The sequence below is a fragment of the Rana temporaria genome, chromosome 3, assembly GCF_905171775.1.
Source record: "Rana temporaria chromosome 3, aRanTem1.1, whole genome shotgun sequence".
NCBI classification, from domain to species: Eukaryota; Metazoa; Chordata; class Amphibia; order Anura; family Ranidae; genus Rana; species Rana temporaria.
In genome coordinates, this window is record NC_053491.1 from 186,116,147 (window position 1) to 186,141,391 (window position 25,245).

Sequence of the window (25,245 nt, forward strand, 5' to 3'; positions counted from 1 at the left end):
CAGCCGGGCACGTTGCCATGGATACGTACGTGTGTACGAACGTGCAGACGTCGACTGCGGCGAGGAGACGTGAGGATTCTCTGGCTGTGGTTAATGGTCAGCAGAGTGCGTTCCACGCTCGGTGACCCAGGTAAGGAGGCTGTGTGTAGTCGGTATAAGCTGTGCCGTCCTCTGTGTGTGTGTGTGACAGCTTGTCACGGGGCACAAGGACATCTATAGACTGGCACTTAATATTGCATTGCTTGGCCGTTCCTAAAACAAATCACTTCACCTGTCCTCCTAACTATGTAGTCTCCTCACATAGGCTTGTGGCTGTACAGCCTTCCCACTACTCATTTTAACGCTCTAACCATGAATTGCTCTTTTGGTCTGGAATTAGAACACCTGTCAGAGTTTTAGTGCTAGTGGGGGCACTAGTGCTGGTGACACCCCAGGATTTCCTCACTTTGGAGGGATTTCCACTCACTTCCTGTTTCAGCTATGGGGGGACAGGAAGTAAAATCTCCCCAGCATTGGCGGCTGGTGCTAAACTAACGCCATTCACATGCCCCCCGGGAGAAAGACGGGAAGGCGGTGGTCGCCGCAAACACACACCCCCTACACACATACTCACGCAGGAGGAAGACGGTGATCACCGCACCCCGGCGTTGGATGGACCGTAGGAGACGGGGGGAAGAAAGAGCCAGGCTGTTGCCTCCCCTCCCGGTTGAACAGGAAGTGTGTCCTGACTGAGACACGATTGGCCAGGGAGTTCGAAGACTCCCTAAGCAATCGGCTCTCAGGATCGGCTTCCTGATTGGCCGGGAGGAGAATCAGTGTGACAAAAGCAAATATTAAAGCGGTTCTCCACCCTAAAGTGGAGTCCCGCTGATCGGAACCCTCCCCCACTCCGGTGTCACATTTGACACCTTTCAGGGGGGAGGGGGGTGCAGATACCTGTCTAAAGACAGGTATTTGCACCCACTTCCGGCCACGCGCTACGGGCAAAAGACGGGTTTTTCTGACTTCCCGTCTGTCGCCCATTGTGTGCTGGGAACACTCAGCTCCCAGCACACAGCGTGTGAGCCAATCGGCGGGCGCAGCGCGACTCGCGCATGCGCCGTAGGGAACCGGGCAGTGAAGCCGCAGCGCTTCACTTCCTGGTTCCCTCAGCGTGGATGGAGGGGGGAGCAGCAGAGAGACGAGCGATCGCTCGTCCTCTGCTGCGATCAGCGCTGGACTCCAGGACAGGTAAGTGTCCTTATATTAAAAGTCAGCAGCTGCAGTATTTGTAGCTGCTGGCTTTTAATATGTTTTTCCCCATGGCACATCCGCTTTAAAGCGGTGGTTCACCCTCCTTCACCCCATTATTCCATTACTTTCGGCATCGTAGCGCGAGCTACGGTATGCCGGTCTTAAATTTTTAATCCCCGTACTCACTGTGCTATTGTTGATTGAAGAATCCGACTCCCGCGGGGAATGGGCGTGCCTATGGAGAGGGAGGATGATTGACGGCCGGCTCTGGCACGTCACGCTCCCCGAAGACAGCCGGAGTAGGTCTCGGCTATTCACAGCGCCTGCGCACAGGCTATGCGCAGGCGCCGTGAATAGCCAAGCCTATTTCGGCTATTTCCGGAGAAGCGTGACGTGCCAGGGCCGGCCGTCAATCACCTTCTCTCACCATAGGAACGCCCATTCCCCGGATTCTTCAATCAACGATAGCACGGTGAGTACGGGCATAAAAAATGTAAGACCGGCATACCGTAGCTCGCGCTACGATGCCGAATTTAATTGTCTAATAAAAAAAAACTTTTTTTTTTTTTTTAACAGGGCGAACCCCCGCTTTAAGTCGCTATTGTCACACAACTGGGTGGACTCAGGGCGCAGTGCTCTGCATCCAGAGTCCAACCTTTTTTTTTTAAGCCAACTAGAGGTTTTGCTTTTAGTTCTACTTGTTTCTTTTCTTTATTGGACTTCACATTTTTTTTTATTTTTTTTTTAGTAATCTATAAAATAAAGAAATAAAAGGATTTCAATGTAAGGTTTTTTTTCTACTTGAAGACCAGGCTTTTTTTAGAACTTTTTGTTTAGAAAAAATTACTTAGAACCCCCAAACATTTTTTTTTTTTTTAGCAGAGACCCTAAAGAATAAAATGGCGATCATTGCAATGTTTTATGTCACACTGTATTTGTGCAGCGGGACCGTTTTTATCTGAGGGCCAGTTCACACCACATGCAGTCCAGTTTTTTTTTTGCATCAAAAACACATCGATAGAAGGTTATATGGTTTTCAATAACATAGTTCACACCAGTGCTTTCCTGTAAAAAAAAAAGTAGAACATTCTGCATTTTTCCTGCAGGCGACTGTACTGGAACGCGGTAGAACGCATTGGAATACACATGCCCTTTTTTAGGTTTAAGAAAAACGAAGGGGGGAAAATGCCCTGAACTGTATCAAAAACGCACATGAAGAAAAGCATCTGGAACGCATCCGGACTGTGTTTCTATGGTGTGAACTGGACCTGAAAGAGAATTGGCCATAGTAAAAAAAAATAGAAATACCGGAGGTTTTGGCAGATAGCTGCTGTCATAACACCAATATTTGACACCAAAGTAATGACGTCTTTTTACTATGGGGGGCGGAGCCTCGCACATGCGCAGTAGCGTTCCCAGCATGAAGCCATAAGGCTACACTTCCGGGTTCCCTCACCTGCAATGGCAGCGGCAACACCCAACAGCTGATGGAAACATCAGCTGCAGTGCTGACATCGCTGGACTGCAGGACAGGAAAGTATGTGTAGCTGCTGGCTTTGAATTTTTGCAGTGGTGGGCGGACGTCCTTTTTAATGCATAGAATGCATTAAGGTGAAAAACCTTGAGGGTTTACAACCCCTTTACAGTCCTGTAATGCACAGTTCTGCTCTGCACAGCCCCAGTTGTCCTGTGTTCTCGGCATTGTGCCAGTAATCAGCGCAGTGAGGGAGTCTCACTAGAGGCTGATAGCCTTACAGCTTTAACCACTTCCATACAGGGCACGTATACACCTTCCCAGGACACTTCACAGGTCCCAGAAGACTGTGGGACCATTCACAAAGCACAATTTGCACTTGCGCAGTCGGAAACTGGCTGTGAAGCCACTGCTGGTTTCCCTTGCCTAAGATACTGGTGTCTGAGCCGAAAGCCGTTTGAAGAATCAGCTCGGGTCAGAATATTGTGGGATCCCTGGACAGATAAGTGTCCTTTTAATAAAAGTCAGCAGCTATATTATTTGTAGCTACTAACTTTAATTGTTTTAGGGGAGACTGGAGCTCCTCTTTAGGATTCCCCATTTTGTGAACAATTCCACCTCTTCAGGAGGAATATCAAAGAGTAGTAATTTATCATGTCATATGCTGAGATTTTCAATCAAAAGCTACAAGCCCCATGTCTGCACTCCCTGCGGGGAATTGAAGTGAAGGGGGGGACCTCAGGAGCTATCAGAATAGGTATCGAGAAACACCTAGCATTGCTTTCCTGGTCAGTGGCGGCTGGTGCTCAAAATGTTTGGGGGTCGCAAACGAAAAAAAAAAAAATTGCAGCCTCACTGTGCCCATCAAATGCAGCCACTGTGCCATCAATTGTCACCACTGTGCCATGCCATCAATTGTGACCACTGTGCCATCAATTGTGACCACTGTGCCATGCCATCAAACGCAGCCACTGTGCCATCAATTGTCACCACTGTGCCATGCCATAAAAGCAGTCACTTTGCCATGCCATCAAACGCAGCCACTGTGCCATCAATTGTCACCACTGTGCCATGCCATCAAACACAGTCACTGTGCCAATTGTCGCCACTGTGCCCTTTAATTGTCGCCACTGTGCCAATTGATGCCACTGTACCCTTTAATCGTCGCCACTTTCCCATTGATGCCACTGTGCCCTGTAAAATGCCCCTCCCCCTGCCCGGCACTTACCTTTATGGGGGTCAGCCATCCTCCTTCCACGTCCCTCGATGTCTTCTCCTGCCCTCGATGACGCTTCAGCCAGTCAGGTTACCGGTAACCAGAACCGGTGAACCTGATTGGCTGAGACGCCTGTCAGTCTTATCTAAGGAACGCACCCCCCGAACGTCCCTTAGATACGTTTCCGGAAGCCTGAGGGCTGTACTCGGAGAGCCTATCGGAGCCGCTGGCTCTGATAGGCACTTCCACACAGCCAACCAGCTGCCGTTATTCAGGTGGCCGGCGCTCACCATCCGGCCATCTGAATAGTCGCTGCACTGGCAACAATAATATAGATTCATGCAATGCATGAATCTATGTTATTGTAATCAGTGGCGGTGCGAGAGCCAGAGGGGGCGGCACTCCGGCGCCCTCTATAGACGCACTGCCACTGTTCCTGGTGGTCAGTAGAAGAGTGAACAAAAAATGTAGCGCTAATAAACTAAAGAAATACAATGTATGATACCATGTGGGGCAACAACATTCATAGTGTATGTGCACATACAAGAACTACCAATGAAATTAGGTAGCCACAAACAAAATTCAATGTGATATAAAACGTAACAAAGTCTATAGCCAAAACGTTGAGTGAACATCAATTAGAAGATTGGTGAGGTACGTAGGATGGACTGATGTCCAGTAGTTTAAATAAAACAGGTGATCGAGTTGTCTGTAGAAATCTGTGGAGAAGACAGCAGAGCGGATTGCCAGGTGTTAGATCGTTTGTTGAGTTTGTGTATCAAGATGTATATGTCTGCAGAGTCCCGGGCTGGAGAGCAAATGTACAGGGGGATGGATTACCATTACACGGGGCCGGTGCAGCAGAGGTTCAGCCCTTACACCTTCAACGGAGGTACCGTATTGGCTCTTGCTGGTGAAGATTTTGCACTTGTTGCTTCAGATACTCGACTCAGTGAGGATTATTCCATCCACAGCAGAAACACACCAAAATGCTACAAATTGACAGACAAAACCGTTCTTGGATGTAGTGGATTCCATGGAGACTGCCTTACCCTCACCAAAATAATTGAAGCCAGATTAAAGATGTATAAGCATTCAAACAACAAGACCATGACCAGTAATGCAATTGCAGCAATGCTCTCCACAATTCTCTACTCGACGCTTCTTTCCATATTATGTATACAATATCATTGGAGGCCTCGATGAAGAAGGCAAAGGTGCTGCTGAGTTTTGATCCAGTAGGATCCTATCAGAGAGATGCATACAAAGCTGGTGGCTCTGCAAGTGCCATGCTCCAGCCCCTTCTGGACAATCAGATTGGCTACAAGAACATGCAGAATGTGGAGCACCTTCCCTTGACACTGGAGAAGGCTCTGCAGCTTGTCAAAGATGTATTTATTTCTGCAGCTGAGAGAGATGTGTACACAGGAGATGCACTGAAAATTTCCATTGTCACCAAGGATGGCATAAAAGGGGGCGTGTCCAAGATGGCGACGTGAGCGGTCGCACTCTCCGTGAGCTCCGCTGGCTTCTCCCACTAGATCCGTTCCTGTGGTCTGCAGCCTCAAATTTTTCCGCCCGCTGCCACCTGGATGAGGCGAGGGATCCCCCGGGCGCAGTCCGGTAAAGGAAAGAGGATTCGTTTCCCTCCACAGACGGAGGTACCTCAGCCCCCTCCGGCCTACCACGTGGAGCCGCGCACCACGCGCTCCTCCCGCATGGCGTCTCATCCGCCAGCGGTCCCCGCGGACTCCAGACCATCCTGGCTCCCGGAGGTGATGGCTGCCATAGCGACCTGCCAGTCCACCCTGACGGCCAAGATAGAGGAAGTGCAGCTCGATGTGGGGCTCATCCGTCAGGACATGGACAAGCTCCGCTCTCGGGTCACGGAGACGGAGCAACGTATCGGGCTCCTCGAGGACGATTCCAGTGACCACTCGGCCTCCCTCCGCACACTCCACACTAAGGTGAGGGCATTGGAATTTAGGGCCGAAGACGCCGAAAATAGAAATCGGAGGAACAATCTCCGCATCATCGGCCTCCCGGAGGGGGTCGAGGGGAAGGACCCGACGGCCTACGTGGAGGACTTGCTCCGATCCGTCCTCCCGGACGCGAGATTCTCCCCTCACTACACTGCGGAGAGGGCGCACAGAGTTCCCCCTAAGCCAGGGCCTCCGGGAGCCCCCCCGAGGACATTCATCCTGCGGCTCCTGAACTTTAGGGATAGAGACGAGGTCCTCCGGGCGGCCAGACAGCAAGGAGAAATCCGCTTCCAGAACTCAAGGCTGATGATTTTCCCTGACTACTCCGTTGAGACTCAACGGCAACGCAAGTCTTTTGACCAGGTCAAGGGAGCCCTGAGGGCCCGGAACATCAAATACAGCGTCCTTTTCCCGGCCAGGCTCAGGGTCCAAGATGGCGAATCCCTCCGATTCTTTAACACCCCGAGAGAGGCCTCTGACTGGCTTGACACCTTACCTCCGCACCGCTGAGCAAATAGCTGTGAGTACCTTCCTTGTTTCTTCCTCGTCTCATTTGCTGCTCTAACCCCCGCATCTTGGATGGAGACTCTGACCCCCATGTTGTTGGCTTTTTGCCCCCCCCCTTTTTCGGTCGGATGTCTCTCCGTCCGAGGCCCCCTCCCCTGACTATTATCCTTGCATTAGAAGCCCTGTTGGGGGGCCATGCGGTGGGACCTTGGGGGGTATCCACACCCCCTGCGGGAGTCTCTTGGCTGGAGAGCCGTACCAAAGTCACTCTGTTTATACCTGTCGTTGCAACACAAGTTTTGCGCCCCTGAGACTTTCAGGAGAACAGTAAGTTAAGCCTACTTTCTATAATATGCAGCCTACACCTGCCTGCGGGGATCCTCCGTTGGGAAAAAGTTTTCTTTTCCCCCCTTTTCTTTTTTAGATTATATTTTTTTCTATTTTATTTTGACTCTTCCAAGTGAAGGGAACGGAACTGAAGGAGAAAACCTTTTGCCTTTCCCCCGCCGGTTTATGTTTAAGCGAGGTGTGGCGTGACTGTAGGAGATCAGCACCCTAGCAGGGGGGGGGGGGACGACACACTGAACGCTGACAGGGGGATTTTTTCTTCCCATTTTTCTGATGTCCTGCCCCCACCTGCTCGATAATTTCACATGGAGAGGCCAGGAGCGGAGAGGCGTCGTGCTCAAGCGGACACCCCCCGGATATCCGGTGGGCCCCGGCTCGCCTCTTGCACATCTACCCCCGTTTGCAGCCAGCGTGCTGATGTGGGACTGGGGATTGGAAGCTCTTCCCAGTTTTAAGGGACTGAGCAGGGTGGGGGGGGGGGTTTGTTGCCCGTTCTGGGCTTGTTATGCTATCTGTTTTTTTTTCCTTTCACCCATTTTGTTTTTTGTTTTTCTTTAAGTTTATGTCCAGATGTTTTATTGAGCATGCACGGTGTTGTACACTGTCTGGTCCTGTGCAGTGGAGCCCGCCTCGGGCCCTGGCGCCAGTTTCCCTGGAGCTTGCTTTATATGATCCGGTCCACTACCCTCCCAATGCTCGCCATGCCGCTACTTAACATTATGTCCTGGAACACCAGGGGCCTCAACTCTCCGGTTAAGAGGTCATTGGTGTTCCAATTCATTAGGTCCCACAACCCTCACATTTGCATTCTTCAGGAAACCCACTTAGTGGGCAGTAGAACCTTGGCCCTTAAAAAACCCTGGGTTGCCGCCCACTATCATTCCACATATTCCACCTTTGCTAGAGGGGTGAGCATTTTAGTTAACAAATCCCTGCCCTTCAAGCTCCTGGACCTGGCGCTGGACCCAGACGGCAGATATGTGGTTATTAATGCTAGAATCTTATCCCAGACGTGGTCTATTGTGGGTCTCTACCTGCCTCCCCCAGCCTCCCTGGTATTGTTGAATAAGATAACTGCCATTTTAGCTGACTTTGCTTCGGACCACATGATAGTGTTGGGCGACTTCAACATCGCCCCCGACCCAGCGGTGGACAGGATGGCGGGTGTGGGTCCCTCTTCCCCGGGACTGGTTTCCTGGGCCGAGGCCTACGGCTTGACTGATCTCTGGAGGTGGAGACACCCTCGGGAGCGGGCCTACACCTGTCACTCTGCCTCATACGCCTCCTTCTCCCGCATAGACCTGGCCTTCGCGGGTCAGTCGGTCCTCTCTAGGGTCGGGGAGATTAAGATACTCCCCAGGGGTATTTCAGATCACGCCCCTCTGTGGCTGAGTCTGGGTGATACGGGGACCCGAGCCGGGCTGTGGCGGCTGTCACGGTTCTGGATCTCGGACCAGGATGTTGAGGCGCAATTCACGGGAGTACTAGATAACTTTTGGACTACTAACCCGGGCACGGCCTCCCCGGTTATGGTCTGGGATGCCTTCAAGGCCTTCACCAGGGGCCAGTATCAGACTATTATAGCTCGAGTTAGGAGGGAAAGGCGTTCTGCGCTGGTTGCGGCTGAGGTTGCTGCCACAGCGCAGGAGGCATTGTATGTCCGATCCCGTGACCCCCAACACTATATCACGCTGCAATCCCTCACTAGAGAGGTTATGACACTCCGTACTTCCCTGACCCAGAAGAGACTGCTGGCACAATCCCACCGTATATTTGAACAGGGGGAGAGATCGGGCAGGCTCCTTGCGTGGCTCTCGAGGGAGCGCTCGGGGGGCATGGCCGTTCCCCAGATTGCTGGTCCCGACGGGGGCATTCTGTATACTCCGGAGGAGATCACCCGGACCTTTGCAGAATACTACCAGCGTCTTTACACAACACAGGTGACCTTTGGTGACGAAGACTTGGCCCTTTACCTGGAGGAGGTTGACGTCCCTGTCCTATCTGACAAATATCGGACTACCCTTGACAGACCCATCTCCCTAGATGAATTACTTACAGCGCTTAAGACCATGCAGCCGGGCAAGACCCCCGGACCCGACGGTCTCCCCGTAGAACTCTACAAACAGTACCCTGACGTGTTGGCTGCTAGGCTCCGGGAGGTGCTGGTGGCGGCCGACCACCTGCACTCTCTTCCCACCTCCATGGGCGATGCGGTGATTGTGGTTATACCAAAGCCGGGTAAGGACCCCTCTCTTTGCCCCTCCTACAGGCCCATCTCACTACTAAACGTCGACGCTAAACTGCTGGCTAAAGTCCTGGCTATCAGGTTGAACACGGTCATCACGGCCTTAGTGCACCCTGATCAAACGGGCTTCATGCCAGGTAGGGGTACTGACATTAATCTCAGGAGGCTCTATACCCACATTGCTAGGGCAGACGACACGGGCCAAACCCTGGTGGCCTCCCTCGACGCCGAGAAGGCTTTTGACTCCGTTGAGTGGAGGTACCTGTGGGCGGTCCTTGCCAAATTTGGATTTGGTCCCAAGTATATTTCCTGGGTCAGACTTCTCTACGACTCCCCCCGGGCCAGGGTCTCTACAAATGCGTGTCTCTCGGATCCATTCCCACTGCAGCGTGGTACGAGACAGGGGTGTCCCCTTTCCCCGGGTCTCTTCGCGCTCGCCATAGAGCCCCTTGCGGCTCTTATTAGGGCGGACGGGGAGATTCGGGGGATTAGGGTCGGTCCTCTACACGAAAAAATTTCCCTTTACGCTGATGACGCCCTACTCTACTTAGCCGACTCGTCCACTTCCCTTGACAAGGCACTGGCCCAGTTTAACCGTTTTGCGGGCTTCTCTGGAGTCCGCATTAATTGGGATAAATCTGAACTCTTCTCACTCCACCCCTCCCCCACTAGCTCCAATTCTCGCTCGCAGCTTAAATGGGTAGGGGAGATTAAATATCTGGGAGTCAGGGTCACTGCGGTGTTAGACGATTTCGTAGCACGAAACCTCCAACCTCTGATGAGACAGGTCACCACTAAACTTGCGGCGTGGCGCTCGCTCCCTTTGACACCGGTGGGTAGGATTAACCTCCTGAAGATGGTACTCCTGCCCAAATTCTTGTACTTCTTCCGGAATACCCCAGTCCACCTTTCGAGGGAATTTTTCAGGAAGCTGGAGAGTCAGATGGGGGCTTTTGTTTGGGCGGGTAAGACCCCTAGAATAGCTAAGAAAACACTCTACCTACCCCTTTCGGGAGGGGGCCTGTCGCTCCCAAACTTTCAGCTGTACTACTGGGCGGCGGTTTTGGTCACGGTCAGGTGGTGGTTCGCCCAGCCCAAGCAGAACCCGGCGGTCACGCTGGAGGCTGCTGTCCTGGGCTCATACGCCGCTCTGAGCAACCTAGCATTTCGGGGTTGCCGGGCGGCCCCTTCGGTCACGGTTCCCATGCAGACCACCATTAGGGCCTGGAGGGACGCTAGGGTAGTCTACACTAAACCCTCCCACGTCTCCCCTCATATCCCCCTCTGGGGTAATCCCCTCCTGCCCCACTTCCACTCTCTTCCCGACCCCTCGGTGTGGGCTAGTAAGGGGATAATGACTCTTAAACATATTGTATCCGATGGCACTCTCATGACTTTCCAGGAGCTAAGGAACCGGTACTCGATACCACCGCAGTGGACTTTCCGGTACTGGCAGCTCAAGCATGCATACGGAGCCCAATTCCCGGACAGACTCACACTCCAATCGGACTCGATTGAGCGACTCCTGACTTCACGTTCCATGGGGCGCCCGTTATCTACCCTTTATCTTTATCTGACGGTAGCGTATGACACTGGGTCGACCCGCACACTTGCAAAATGGAAGGCTGATATACCTGACCTGGATGACGAAAAATGGGAGGAATGTGTCTCAGTGTTCATCCCGTCACTTATAGCAGCTAGAGATAGGTTCATCCAGATAAAATTTTTACACAGGGCCTACTACACCCCTCAAAGGCTGGCTCGTATCTTCCCCCAGCGAGACCCCCTTTGCCCGCGATGTGGGATCCACGAGGGCTCGTTTTGGCACATGGTGTGGTCCTGCCCCAAGATCCAGCCCTACTGGAGCCGGGTTGCCGAGGTCCTGGGCTCAGTGTCTGGGCTGCAGATCCCGGTCGAGCCCCTACTTCTCCTCCTCAGCCATTTGGAGGAGGTGGGGGGGGACAGATACTCCAAACTATTTCTTACTTTCTCCCTCTTCTATGCCAGGAGGGAAATCCTCCTCAAGTGGAAGGCGGCAGACCCGCCTACGGTGGATTCTTGGACCCTGTCTATCAATAAAGTGCTCCCGCTGTACAGGATCACGTATGAGAGTAGACAGTGCCCGGCGAAGTTTGACAAAGTGTGGTCTATGTGGATTGATGCCAGGGGCTAGAGGTGGTCCCGGATTCGGATGCTGAACTATTCATGTATAATATAAGCTGCTCCCTATTGCCTTCTCCCCCCCCAGCCCCCCCCTCTCTGCGCTCTCTGGTCTATTCCTCTCCCCCTTACTATATGATCCTCAGAGGGGGGCGGGCATTGTTGAAGGTCCCCGCTACGTTTCCTGTGGTACGGATGGGGATTCGGACATCCTGTTTTTTCACCCTGACGAGGTGCAGTGGTTAGGGACTTGGACTTGCTATGAGCCCTACAAATTTCCCCTGATGTTTGTGTAAATACTGTGCTTCTCTATACATGTGCATATGTAACCCTGCTTTTTTTGTCTCAATAAAACATCTCTGTTAAAAAAGGATGGCATAAAAGAAGAGTCGATTCCACTGAGAAAAGATTAGATTGTGTCTTTTTAATAAGTCTATTAAACTTGTACGCTGGTCTTTTTTTCCCCTTTTGATTTATACAAAATAAAATAAACAAAAATTTGAAAAAAAAAGAAATCTGTGGAGATCACAATCACATCAGATATAGGTTAAGTATAAACACGCTTACCGGATAGGTTGGACTCTAATACTATACAGCAGAGAGTCAATCAGACGTTGTGGTCATTGGAAACCGGGACCACTGCAACGGAATGGGACCGTAGTTGTAATTAGGACTCCAACTGGCGTGGACACCAGGAACCAACGATATTCAGACAGTGTACTGTGTAACCACCACAGATTCCAGGTGTGATCCTCAAGCCGTATATCCAGGAGTACAGAAATGGACGTAGCTGAAGCTCCAATTAGACCATGGGATAAATGATATAAAAATAGAAAAAAGGGGCTCCAATAGCACAGGTCAATTAAACCAAAAAAGGGTTATTTATTAAGTCATACATGTAAAATTATGACATGAATAAAAGTGATCACATATAAAGCAAGATGGGGTGCCATTGAGCACCCCATATTGCTTTATATGTGATCACTTTTATCCATCCTACGTACTTCACCAATCTTCTAATTGATGTTCACTCAACGTTTTGGCTATAGACTTTGTTACGTTTTATATCACATTGAATTTTGTTTGTGGCTACCTAATTTCATTGGCAGTTCTTGTATGTGCACATACACTATGAATGTTGTTGCCCCACATGGTATCATACATTGTATTTCTTTAGTTTATTAGCGCTACATTTTTTGTTCACTATTTATCGGCTTTGTTTGTATGTAGCAGCTTATTTAATTTATTCGGAGTTAGCGCAGATTTTTCCCTATTTTCTAGGTCAGTAGAAGAGCTGGTGCTCAAGATGTATCAACCTTGGATTCATAACAGAATTGTATAATACATAAAACAGATTATGCCAGTTAATCTGCCAGCATGTCTTTAGGGTGTAGAAGGAAACTGCAGTGCCTGGAGGAAACAAGCACAGGGAGAACATGCAAACTCCATGCAGATTTGTCCTAGCCACTATTCAAACTAAGTATTCTCGTGCTGCAAGGCAGAAGTATTAACTACCATATATACTCGAGTATAAGCCGAGACACATAATTTTACCACCAAAAAATGGGAAAACGTATTGACTCGAGTATAAGCCTAGGGTGTCTATCTGCATGCCTCACTGTGCCTATGACTAGACTTATGTTTAACATGGGAGTATATAGAAGGGATGCCCGGATTCGAAAAATCGGTGCTTCCCGGCCGTAGGTCTCCCAGACAGCAAACTTTACACACTTGTAGAGGAAGAGGCTATATGTGTGCCATGTTTGGGGTCCAGGGGACCTACGGCCAGCCGGGACGGGGTCCCCAAAGTCCGGGAGATCAGGCGCAAAAGGGTGACTCGAGTATAAGCCGAGGGGGGCATTTTCAGCACTGGGGCTACGTGTGTGCCAAGTTTTGGGTCCATGGGACCTATGGCCGGCCGGTACCAGGTCCCCAAAGTTGCCGGAGAAATGACCGTTTAACATGGGAGTCTACGGAAGGGGTGCCCGACTTTGAAAAATCGGCCGTAGGTCCCCCGGGAACAACAAACTTTGCACCCTTGTAGAGAAAGAGGCTATATGTGTGCCAAGTTTGGGGTCCAGGGTACCTAGGGCCGGCTGGTTCCCAGGTCCTAAAAAGTCTGGGAGATCAGATGCAACAAGGTAGATCGATTTATAGTCCGAGGGGGGCATTTTCAGCACAAAAAAACTGTGCTGAAAAACTCGGCTTATACTCGAGTATATACGGTAATAATAAAATAATATGCAGGTGTGCTGCTGTTATACTTTTGTTTCAATATTTTTTATTAGTATATTAAGAATCATATACATACATATTAAACGTGTAAGTTTCGACAAGACTCATACAGTTTCATATATCGTCTAGTCACAATTCTATAACATTAAAATGGATAACATATGAATGTTTTGCTCCGTATCTTAAAAGTAAAATTCCTGACAGACGGATAAAACAACTATTTCCATTTTCACCAGAAATATTACTATTGCTCATACTACAGGTACATGTAATAACTACATTAGAAAATTCCATAGAATTATTACTTGACCATTCAAATCTTGTATAAAATTAACATATTAGAAAACTTCGATTTTAAACTAATAGAGATTACGATCTCTAGTTAAACACTCAAATATTTTGGTTGACCCATATTTTCCAAGGTGACCATGCAATATTGAATTTGTGTAAGTTGTTTCGGGATAAAGCCCACAATCTTTCATATGTCATATGAAGATTTGTTAAGTCAATAGCTTCCATCACCGAAGGAGGACATGGGACTTTCCACCTTCTGGTGATTGAAAGTCTAGCTGCTAAGAGTAAATTGATAACTGAAGTACGTTTATTAGTCTGAATATATTCCACACCCAGGGACAACAATGCCAAAGCTGGGTTAGGTTCTATAGTAGTATTAGCTAAACTATTTAATATATTGAAAATATTTTCCCAATATTCCTTTAATTTGGGACAATTCCACAGTATATGGAGGAGATCACCTTTACCATCACACTCCCTCCAGCATTTATCGGAATGTTGAGTACCGAATTTAGCTAGCACATTAGGTGTGTAGTACCATCTCAAGTTTATTTTAACTGTCAGTTCCCACAATGTAGCACATCTGGATACTGTTTGGTTTATTACACATGCTGACCTCCATTGTTCGTTTGTAAAGGAGAGATCAAGATCTTTCTCCCATAGTATGAGTGGAGCAGATTTAGTAAATTCTCTTTTTCCCTGAAGTAAATTATAGAAAAAAGAGATACCTTTAATTTGCATATCCATGGAACTGAAAAAAATCCAAGCATGCTTATAGATTTGGAGATTTGTAGAATTAAAATTTTTTAAGCAGTTAAATATCTTTTTGTAATGAGCTTGGTGTGTTTGGGGCAAGTGAAATTCAGATTTAATTGCATCGAATGATTTAATCTCGTTTCGGACGAAGAGGTCCTGAATTTGCGTAATCCCATGAGAATACCACACATCAATTACCTCCGAAGATGAGATCACCTGTATGATTTTCAATGGAATATCTATTGTGACTTTTGGGAAGGAGCCCTCAGTGCATTTTAGGAATTTCAGCCAAGATGATATGGATATTTTCATAGATGGCGGCAAGTGTGAGGGGATTTTCAATCCTATAAGCGCCCCAAATAGCCAATTTTTTGTTGGCCTTTGCAAACAATATGAGGATTCAATGTATCCCCAAGATTTCGTGGGAGAGGACTGAAACCATTCCTTAAGTTGGGTTAATATGGAGCTGTGATAGTAATCTAGAAAATCTACATAACTCACTCCTCCCCACAATCTATGTTTTATAAGCTTATGGTGAGCGCACCGAGATCTTTTCCCCTGCCATACGAATTTAGATAGAAGGGATTGTAGGGATTTGAAATAGCTAGTCGGGATTGGAATACAACTAAATATGTACAGTACTTGTGGTAGATGTATCATTTTAAAAGCAGACAACCTGCCCCACCATGAAAGTTCATGTTTTTCCAATTTGGTCAGTTCCGAATGCAATTTTTTTCTCAGTGCTGCTGTTATACCTGACACCATTCACACAATCATCTTGTCTCCTATTTGTTTTTCAGCACTTTTTGCAGGAGATGCATAGAGATTCTTGTTTTTTTTCTGGGGAAATAAAGCAGTGACTGGCAGAAGTAGAGCATTGTATGCCACTCTTCTCTCTGATGTTACTGCGGTTTTGCCCGGCGCCCATGGGGATGGAAGAGCTATTCTTGTATAAAGAATAAATGTTCTCTGTGGAAGCACTGCTCTGATGCTGCTCCTCCAGTCTTTGAAAAAATTACCATAGAGATGAAGCTTTTGTTTGCAAAAGCATTTTCCTGTTCATGTTTTGTAAAATGTATTCTTCAACTAATTTGCATTCAGCTTTTTTGTAATATTGTGCAACATTATACAACATGGCAGATTGTCAGCTGAGGTTTGGATTGAAAAAAAAAAAAAAGTTTATTGATATCTTGTAATCTGGACATACTGCTTTTGTGTTAAAGTGTGTATTTTCTAATAAATATTAGCTATGTTTTCATGTAGTGTTAATATTTAATTCTTATGCATGCTGCTGCAAGCGGAACTCTGGGCACAAATTATAGTCTTCAATAGCCACAAAGGATATTGTAAGGGGTTAGCTCGGTAGCGGGGGTGTGTGACCTCCTGAGTGGGTTCCCTACACACTGATTTATACAGGGAGGCAGCCGTGGGTGGTTGAAAAACAAGGGTTATGGTTTATTCTTCCATAATGCTGGAAACAAGCGCAAGCATCCAAACAGCATAAACAAAATAAAACATAAAATAAACCCTGGCCACTTGGGCCGTCTATCTTCACAACACAGGAACCTACCTATGGAGTCTGGCACAGCCTACTGCTGGGCAGACACTGCTGGTCTTCCAGCAGAAAACAATAGTCTTTTTGATTTTCTTATCACACAGCCAAAATATCAACAACCACTTCACCTTCAGAAGTCTTCCTCAGCTCACTGCTCTTCTTAATTCAACAAGCCTCAGGATGCAGCATTCAGTAGTAATCCTCTGGACAACTTAGAGAGGCCTTAATTTCCATTCTGAACAGCTGAAGCTATCCAACGTCCTTAAACCTTTCTGGCTACCTCTGCAGCCGACACCTGATAGCAATTGGTGATTTTTCTAAACAAGGCAGAAATGTATCTCCTGTCTGTGACAACACCCCCAGATTTACCTGACTTCCTTTCACAATATATACTGATCAGCCATAACATTGTGACCACCCATAGGGCCATCATAATAGCATCATGGGCCCCTGGGCAAAGTAATGCTCTGAGGCCCCTACAATGATGACAGTGCAGGTAAACAGACATCAAGTAGGTAGGAGGCAGCCTATCACTCTCAGTGCCATCATGGGGCCCCCAATTACGGGGCATCGTGGGCTCAATGACCAGCTGCTTTGGGGAAAGTTCAGGGGCCCCCCATGCTGCTAGGGCCCCTGGGCAGTGCCCAGGTGTGCCCTCTCATTAAGACAGCCCTGACCACCCACCTAATATTTAGTATGGCCCCCCTTTGCCAAAAAAGTCCTGACCAATTGAGGCATGGACACCAAAGTAACATCCACATGAATGGCAGGACTCAAGGTTTCTCAGCAGAACATTGCCTCTTATACCGCATCCTGGTGCCATCTCTTAATCAGGTAAGTGACGCACATGCACCCAACCATCCACATTATGTAAAAGAAAACGTGATTCATCAGACCAGGCCACCTCCTTCCATTGCTCTGTAGTCCAGTTCTGATTTTCTTGTAGAACCTTTTGGGTGTGGACATGTGGCACCTTGGGCTTCACAGCCCCATACACAACAAACTGCGATGGCCATTTTTTTCTGCTTTAACCACATTAACTTCATGGACAACATGTTCACTTCCTGCCTAATATATCCCACCAATTTTCAGATGCCATCGTAGAGAGATATTTCCTTTACCTGTCAGCACTGTAGCTGCTGAGGGGCTGTGAAGGCAACAAGAAGGGTAGATTGTTCTAAGAAGCAGCAGCCTGCAGGATATGTGATACAAACTGTTACACATAACTAATGTATTAAGTGCTGTAACCCTTAAAAAGAAGTTTACTAAACATCAGCTTTAAACTGGTTATATATAACGTATTTTTCTTGTTTTGACAGAAAGAAAATGCTGCAGCATACAAAGCGTTTGGACATATCTAAAATTCTACAAGTGGCTGGATCATTGGAGAAAACTATATGTCGCAGTTTTGGTCCAGAAGGGGGGCAGGTTCTCTTTATTAAATCCACTGGAGAGCTTAACATTACCAGAGATGGGAAAAAAATACTTGAGTGTCTCCTATTGGATAACCCTGTTGCAAGGTAGGTGATGTTATGATGAGGTGAGGGTAAGAGTTGCAACTACTTTAGTTGGTCTGGTCTGGTTATTAAGGGGGTTTTAGTGCCCAGTGGTCAACTGGGCACTAAAACCCCCTCCACCTCTTGACCACTGGGCACTTAAACCCCCTTCCTCACCAGACCAATTTTCAGCTTTCGGTGCTCTCACAATTTGAATGACAATTACTCAGTCATACAACATTGTGCCCATCTGAAATTTTTGTCCTTTTTTTCCCACAAATAGAGCTTTCTTTTGGTGGTATTTGATCACCTCTGCGATTTTTATTTTTTGCGCTATAAAAGAAAAAACACTTAAAATTTTGTAAAAAATAAATAAAAATATCTTGTTTCTGTCATATTAGCAGGTATTGCGGAGTATTGGGTGGTATTGCAGAGTATGGGGGGGGGTTATTGCAGAGTATGGGGGGGGGGTTGTTGCAGAGTATGGGGGGGTTAAATGCAGAGTATGGGGGGTTAAATGCAGAGTATGGGGGGGTTAAATGCAGAGTATGGGGGGGTTAAATGCAGAGTATGGGGGGTTAAATGCAGAGTATGGGGGGTTAAATGCAGAGTATGGGGGGTTAAATGCAGAGTATGGGGGGTTAAATGCAGAGTATGGGGGTTATTTGCAGAGTATGGGGGGTTAATTGCAGAGTATGGGGGGTATGGGGGTATTGCAGAGTATGAGGGGTTAATTGCAGAGTATTGCACAGGGAGGGAGGGATGGATCTGTGACTGCATGTGTCACAGATCCATCTCACAGCAGCTGCTGCTGCTGCCGCTCTCCCCCCTCTCCTCTCACACTGTACCGATCGGTACAGAGAGGAGAGGGAGGAACCGGCGTCATGTCATGACGCCGGTTTGTTTACAAGTGATCGCTCCGTCATTTGACGGAGCGATCACGTGGTAAACCGCCGCTATCAAGGGCGATTTACCGCGATCTGTGATGCGCCAGGTCTTCTAGACCCGGCGCTCACAGATGATTCCGGGAGCGCGCCCCAGCGGCCGCGCGAGTGAAGGATTCTGGGAGGACGTCCCAGGGACGTCGTCCCGGAATAACTCCACCGCGCTGTAGCAGTATTTTCGCTATGGCGCGGTGGGGTAGTGGTTAATAACCAGACCAATTTTCAGCTTTTGGTGCTCTCACAATTTGAATGACTATTATTACTCAGTCATACAACACTGTACCCATATGAAATTTTCGTCCTTTTTTCCACACAAATAGAGCTTTCTTTTGGTGGTATTTAATCACAGTTGTTTTTTTTTTTGCGCTATAAAAGAAAAAAGACTGAAAATTCTGTTAAAAAAATGAATTTTTCTTTGTTTCCGTTATAAAATTTAGCAAATTTTGTAATTTTTCTTCATAAATTTTGGCCAAAATATATACTACTACATATCTTCATATCTTTGGTAAACATAACCCAAATTGGTGTATATTATTTGGGATTTGTGAAAGTTATAGAGTGCAGGCAGCACCTTCAGGCGTTCTGGAGCACCCAGGCCAATTCTGACATTTCTCTCCTATGTAAAAATCATAATTTTTTTGCTAGAAAATTACATAGAACCCCAAAACTTTATATATGGTTTTTTTTAGCAAAGACCCTAGAGAATACAATGGCGGTCGTTGCAAGCAATTTTTCCAACACGTTTTTTTTTTTAAAGGGGGTGGGACGTCCCCTCTCGCCTCCCGTAAGAACGATTAAGCGGCGGAACAGCCACTATGATCGTTCTGGGAGGACGTCCATGGACGTCCTCCCAGAGGTAAGAAACCTCCCTGTGGCCATCTTTCGACTATGGGCCGGTTATTAAGTGGTTAAAGTGGAACTTTGCCCATAACAACTTGACTAAAATAATGTTCTTTAGCAAGGAACATACTACGTTCCACATAAATAATTATGCTACCAAAATGTATGTGTGCTGTGAATTGCCTCCAGCATTGATCCTGTTTCTTTTTGCTGGAGGCTGTTATATTGTTGAAGCCCAGAGCCCCTGAACAGCAGTAAATCATAAAGCATAACTAAACCCATCAATTTTACATTTTCAAAAAACTCTTGCATTCCTGGAATACCGGAATTGCTATCTGAAACATTTGCTTGTGTCCTCAACCAAACTGTCATCAAATGGCTGGTGTCATAACTGATCACATTTGCAGCACCATGACAGTTGCAGATCAAACAAAAGCAGCTTCCTTGGCTGTAAAGGATAGGAGGGTTTAAAGGATAAGTTCACCTTTTGGAACATGTTACACCCGTATTTGGGGTGGAACATGTAACATGTTCCTGCAGCTGCAGACATTGAAAAAACATGGCCGTGCGAGGCTCTGCCGGCCAAGCCACATCATTCATTCATTCACATTTCTCTGTGAATGGGAAACTACAAGTCCCGACAGCCTTTGCGGCATGTAGTTTCAAAGAACTACCATGGAGCTGTTGAGCACTCTGGTAGATCGTTTATTCTTCCTGTCAGTGTGTATCTGTCTGCCCATATGAGGTACAAGCAGACAAACTGAGATGTCTGCAGGACTTTTGCATAGCACCCGTGCACCTGTGCAATGCTTTCCAGGCTACTAGTAAAAAAAAATGCACATTTTTTTTTGCCTGCAAAGTTGTGCATTTTATTTTATTATTTTTAAAAGGTGAACTTCTCCTTTAACCACTTACCCCCCGGAACATATTGCTGCCTAAAGACCAGAGTACTTTTTGCGATTCGGGACTGCGTCGCTTTAACAGACAATTGCGCGGTCGTGCGACGTGGCTCCCAAACAAAATTGGCGTCCTTTTTTTCCCACAAATAGAGCTTTCTTTTGGTGGTATTTGATCACCTCTGCGTTTTTTATTTTTTGCGCTATAAACAAAAATAGAGCGACAATTTTGAAAAAAATGAATATTTTTTACTTTTTGCTGTAATAAATATCCCCCAAAAATATATAAAAAAACATTTTTTTTCCTCAGTTTAGGCCGATACGTATTCTTCTACATATTTTTCGTAAAAAAAATCGCAATAAGCGTTTATTGATTGGTTTGCGCAAAAGTTATAGCGTTTACAAAATAGGGGGTATTTTTATGGCATTTTTATTAATATTTTTTTTACTAGTAATGGCGGCGATCAGCGATTTTTTTTTTCGGTATTGCGACATTATGGCGGACACTTCGGACATTTTTGACACATTTTTGGGACCATTGGCATTTTTATAGCGATCAGTGCTATAAAAATGCATTAGATTACTATAAAAATGCCACTGGCAGTGAAGGGGTTAACACTAGGGGGCGGGGAAGGGGTTAAGTATGCCTGGGTGTGTTCTTACTGTGGGGGGGGGGGGGGGTGGCCTCACTAGGGGAAACACTGATTTTCTGTTCATACATTGTATGAACAGAAAATCAGCATTTCCCCTGCTGACAGGAACGAGAGCTGTGTGTTTACACACACAGCTCCCGTTCCCCGCTCTGTACCGAGCGATCGCGTGTGCCCGGCGGCGATCGCGCCCGTCGGGGGCGAGCGGGGAGCGCGCGCGCGCGCCTCCGGCGGCGCGCACGCGCCCCCTAGTGGCGGCTATACGATAGGACGTATAGCTACGGGCTCTCGCCCAGGAGAGCCGACCTGCCGCCGTATAATGACGGTGCGCGGTCGGCTACTAGTTAATTCCTCCATAGGCCTCTTTCACACTAGCGGACCGTTCGTCCGCTTATTACAAGTATTACTATTACAAGTAATGGTTCCCTATGGGATCGCGTCCGTTAGCGGATGGAGCATCCGCTAACGTCTGCGACCATCCGCGTCCGTCAGGATCCGCTTTTGCGGATGGAAGAAAACCCTATTTTTCTTCCGTCCGGCAGAACGGATCGGATGAAGACGGACACCAAAGAGGGACCCTCAGTTTAGGCCGATACGTATTCTTCTACCTATTTTTGGTAAAAAAAAATTGCAATAAGCGTTTATTGATTGGTTTGTGCAAAAGTTATAGCGTTTACAAAATAGGGCGGGGATATGCAATTAGCGGACCTCCAGCTGTTGCAGAACTACAAATCCCATGAGGCATAGCAAGGCTCTGACAGCCACAAGCATGACACCCAGAGTCAGAGGCATGATGGGATTTGTAGTTTTGCAACATCTGGAGGTCCGCTAATTGCATATCCCTGAAATAGGGGATAGTTTTATGGCATTTTTAATAATTTTTTTTTTTTACTAGTAATGGCGGCGATCAGTGATTTTTTTCGTGACTGCGACGATATGGCGGACACTTTTGACACATTTTTGGGACCATTGTCATTTTCACAGCGACCAGTGCTATAAAAATGCACTGATTACTGTGAAAATAGCAGTGAAGGGGTTAACCACTAGGCGCTGTAGGGGTTAAGTGTTCCCTGCATAGTGTTTATTACTGTAGGGGGATGGGCTCTGTGTCGCATGACACTGATCTTCCGCTCCGAGTACACGGAGTCAAGATCAGTGTCATTGTCACTAGTCAGAGCGGGGAGATGCTTGTTTACACAAGCATCCCCCCGCTCTATACCTCCGTGAGACGATCGCATCGATCGAGTCTGCGGGACCCACGGTCCGACTCACAGGAATGACAGCAGGGTCACGGCGGCGCGCGACCACGCGGACAGGCATTTAAAGGGGACGTACAGGTACATTGAAATGCCTGTCCGTGCCATTCTACCGACGTATATGTGCAGGGGCCGGTCCTTAAGTGGTTAATCCAGCAGAATCTATAAAAAGGGAGAAGCCCTTTTATTTCACATACCCTTATATTGTGTTCTGTATTGTTGGCTATTTGAATTTGGTGCAGTTAGTTCCTTTTCTACTTTTGCTGTTATGTGTATTATATATTTATTATAATAAATTATATGATATATTATATAGATGGATGATTTTTATTTACATACAATAACCACATGCAAAGTTACCCGTTTTGATTTTGTTTTTCCTTAGAATAATTGTGAGCTGTGCCTCCAAGCATTACAGTGTTACTGGAGATGGCGTGAAATCATTTGTTTTACTGCTGTGCGCTTTCCTCCGAGAAATCCAGAGAACAACTGATAAAAACGAGGACCTGACTTTATCTGGGAATTCGGCAGGGAAAGTGAGACATAAAAGTAAATGTCACACGTTAAGAAGAATAAGCGATATGCTGTTGATTTTGCAGACCACAGTTCTGGAGCCCATCATACGAGAGGGCCTAAGACCACACTTTCTTTCCATGTACACAAACCAGAAAGGAAATGTTACATTGTGCAGAGCTTCTCTGCAACAAACACTGGATACATACTTTTGTGGAAGAAACACATGTACCAACCAGGGGTTCCTTAGTAGACTGGCCTGTGATTATCTATTGAAATGTTTAGCTTGTGCTGATGACATTGCGGAAGTAGTCCGCTTTGTGGACAAATTCTTCTCTGAGCTTCACACACAAGCTCCAGGATTTCCAGTTGAAAATTGCAGGATTCTGCCAGGCCTGGTTCTTCACCGAGATTTTTCTGTATACTGTCCAGTAGAGGGAGACCTGAGAGCGCTTATAGTGACAGATTCAATCCAACAGTCTCTTTCTGCATCAGGCATAGGCTTTGTTGTTTCTTCACAGATTCAGCTACAGATTTCCCAGCAGTATCTGGAGCAAAGGACTGAAAATATAATGAAGCAATTTCAGATGAATAAAATCAAGCTGATATTATCTGTTGTTAAACAACATGAAATGGTTTCTTTCTATGCTAGACTGTATGGCATATCTATAGTAGAATGTATACCATCAGAAGAGATTGATCTGCTTTGCACAGCCGCTGGGGTGACGCCTGTGTCTACAGTGCTCAGTGATCATCTTCAGAATAACTATTTTCTGGTAAAGACTTGTCAGCCCATTTTAATTGGCGACAAAAAGTACGTACATCTTGTTTTCAGTGGTTCATTGGCCTTCAAGCTACACAGCATTGTGTTGTATGGGCCCGTCAGAGGTCTGAGTGAGCAGATTGCTTCTTCTTTTCATGGTGCTTTTAAAATGCTTAAACAGTTATTCCAGCCAGTAGACGCCAGTTGGGAACTGCCACTAAATAACCCAGACTTTTGTTTACCCAATAGAAGAGTGTCAGCGGAAGAACAAAGAGTAACTTTTAGCAATTGCCAGAATGACTCAGACTGCTCTGACTGCCATCTGCAAAGAATGGATCAATACACTCCTATGCAGGGCACAAGCAATGTACCGGGAGACATTTCAGACTGCTCTGACTGCCATATGCAAAGAATGGATCAATACACTCCTATGCAGGGCACAAGCAATGTACCGGGAGACATTTCAGACTGCTCTGACTGCCATATGCAAAGAATGGATCAATACACTCCTATGCAGGGCACAAGCAATGTACCGGGAGACATTTCAGACTGCTCTGACTGCCATCTGCAAAGAATGGATCAATACACTCCTATGCAGGGCACAAGCAATGTACCGGGAGACATTTCAGACTGCTCTGACTGCCATCTGCAAAGAATGGATCAATACACTCCTATGCAGGGCACAAGCAATGTACCGGAAGACATTTCAGAACCAGCATTACCAGAAGCAACATACAGCTTAAGAACATGTTCCCACTTATGTATAGGTAATCATATGTGTTTACATCAGTTAGAACAAAGCATTCAGCAAGTGGTGGAAGGAGAACCTGCACAACGGTTAAGATGTTCAGTGAATCTTAAATCAAAATTGCCTGCAGATGTCATATCACATAAGCAGACTTTATCTACAAATATCGGACTAGTATTACCAAGCGGGGGAGTATTTGAAATGTTATTGCATCATCACCTCCACAATTTTGCCAAAACATGCCAGGAGGCAGAGCTCGCAATGGTTTGTACTGTTTTTGGAGAAGCCCTCTTATGTATTCCCAAACATATCTACAAAGCTAGGAAGGAACGTTTTCCACTTGTATATAAACAATGCATTGATGCATTAAAAAGCAAAGAGCCAATAGACATAACCCAGACAGGTCTTGAATCAGTGTCTTGCAAATACCAATTGATGGCTTCAGTACTCCAATGCATTAGTAAACTTGTGACAGTAGATTTAATTATTGGTATCAATAAAGGGTCTCGGAGTGTTTCCTGTGAAGAAATAAATTGACATAAGACTTCTTACATGCTAAGATGATAATTCTGCATTCATACCCAGTATCTAATTCTATCTATGTTGATTCAGAGGTACGCTAATGTTTATCCATATAGTATGTGTGTGTATGAATGTGAGTTAGGGACCTAAGATTGTAAGCTCCTTGAGGGCAGGGACTGATGTGAATGTACAATATATATGTAAATTGATGGTGCTATAAACAAAAATATTACCTATAATGAATTAACCCGTTTTTATCCCAAAGCGAGTGACGCAAAGCAACAGATCATACCTTTCCACGCAAATTTTCCTATAGTTTATTTGTTGCGACAGTGTTGGTAGATGTGGTGGTCACAGAAAGGCATGTAAAGACGCTACTATGAGCCTGTGTTTTATTGCTGCAGCCTGTTTAGTGGTCTTATGATGTTGATGGGCTTGTGTTAAATCATTTTTAATGTTGCAGTCTTAATAATGAAAGATTTCTATTTACCACCTTGTTTAGCTTTATTTTGTGCTGTGAGCTGTGGGGGCGAAAGATCACTTATAGCCTGCCAATGGTTGCTCTTCACATACTTTGCGTTTTGAAGTTGAGAGACTGTGGGGGAGATTTAC

The 25,245-nt window shown here is 46.6% G+C and overlaps 1 protein-coding gene and 1 pseudogene across 3 annotated transcripts; both read left to right on the top strand.

Annotated features, from left to right (window-relative positions):
- Nucleotides 1–24,662, top strand: BBS10 (Bardet-Biedl syndrome 10). 3 transcript variants are annotated; one of them, XM_040343968.1, is made up of 4 exons: nucleotides 1–130; nucleotides 17,325–17,525; nucleotides 22,473–23,985; nucleotides 24,067–24,662. In XM_040343968.1, exons 2-4 carry the CDS (start codon nucleotides 17,332–17,334, stop codon nucleotides 24,646–24,648), a joined length of 2,289 nt encoding a protein of 762 aa, XP_040199902.1. In that variant the 5' UTR covers nucleotides 1–130; nucleotides 17,325–17,331; the 3' UTR covers nucleotides 24,649–24,662. The 3 variants fall into 3 exon arrangements, with proteins under 3 accessions (XP_040199902.1, XP_040199899.1, XP_040199900.1); XM_040343965.1 differs by having other exon boundaries at nucleotides 3–130; nucleotides 22,473–24,662; XM_040343966.1 differs by having other exon boundaries at nucleotides 3–130; nucleotides 17,329–17,525; nucleotides 22,473–24,662.
- On the top strand, nucleotides 4,658–11,673 carry LOC120931954 (annotated as a pseudogene).
- Nucleotides 24,663–25,245: the final 583 nt, after the last annotated feature.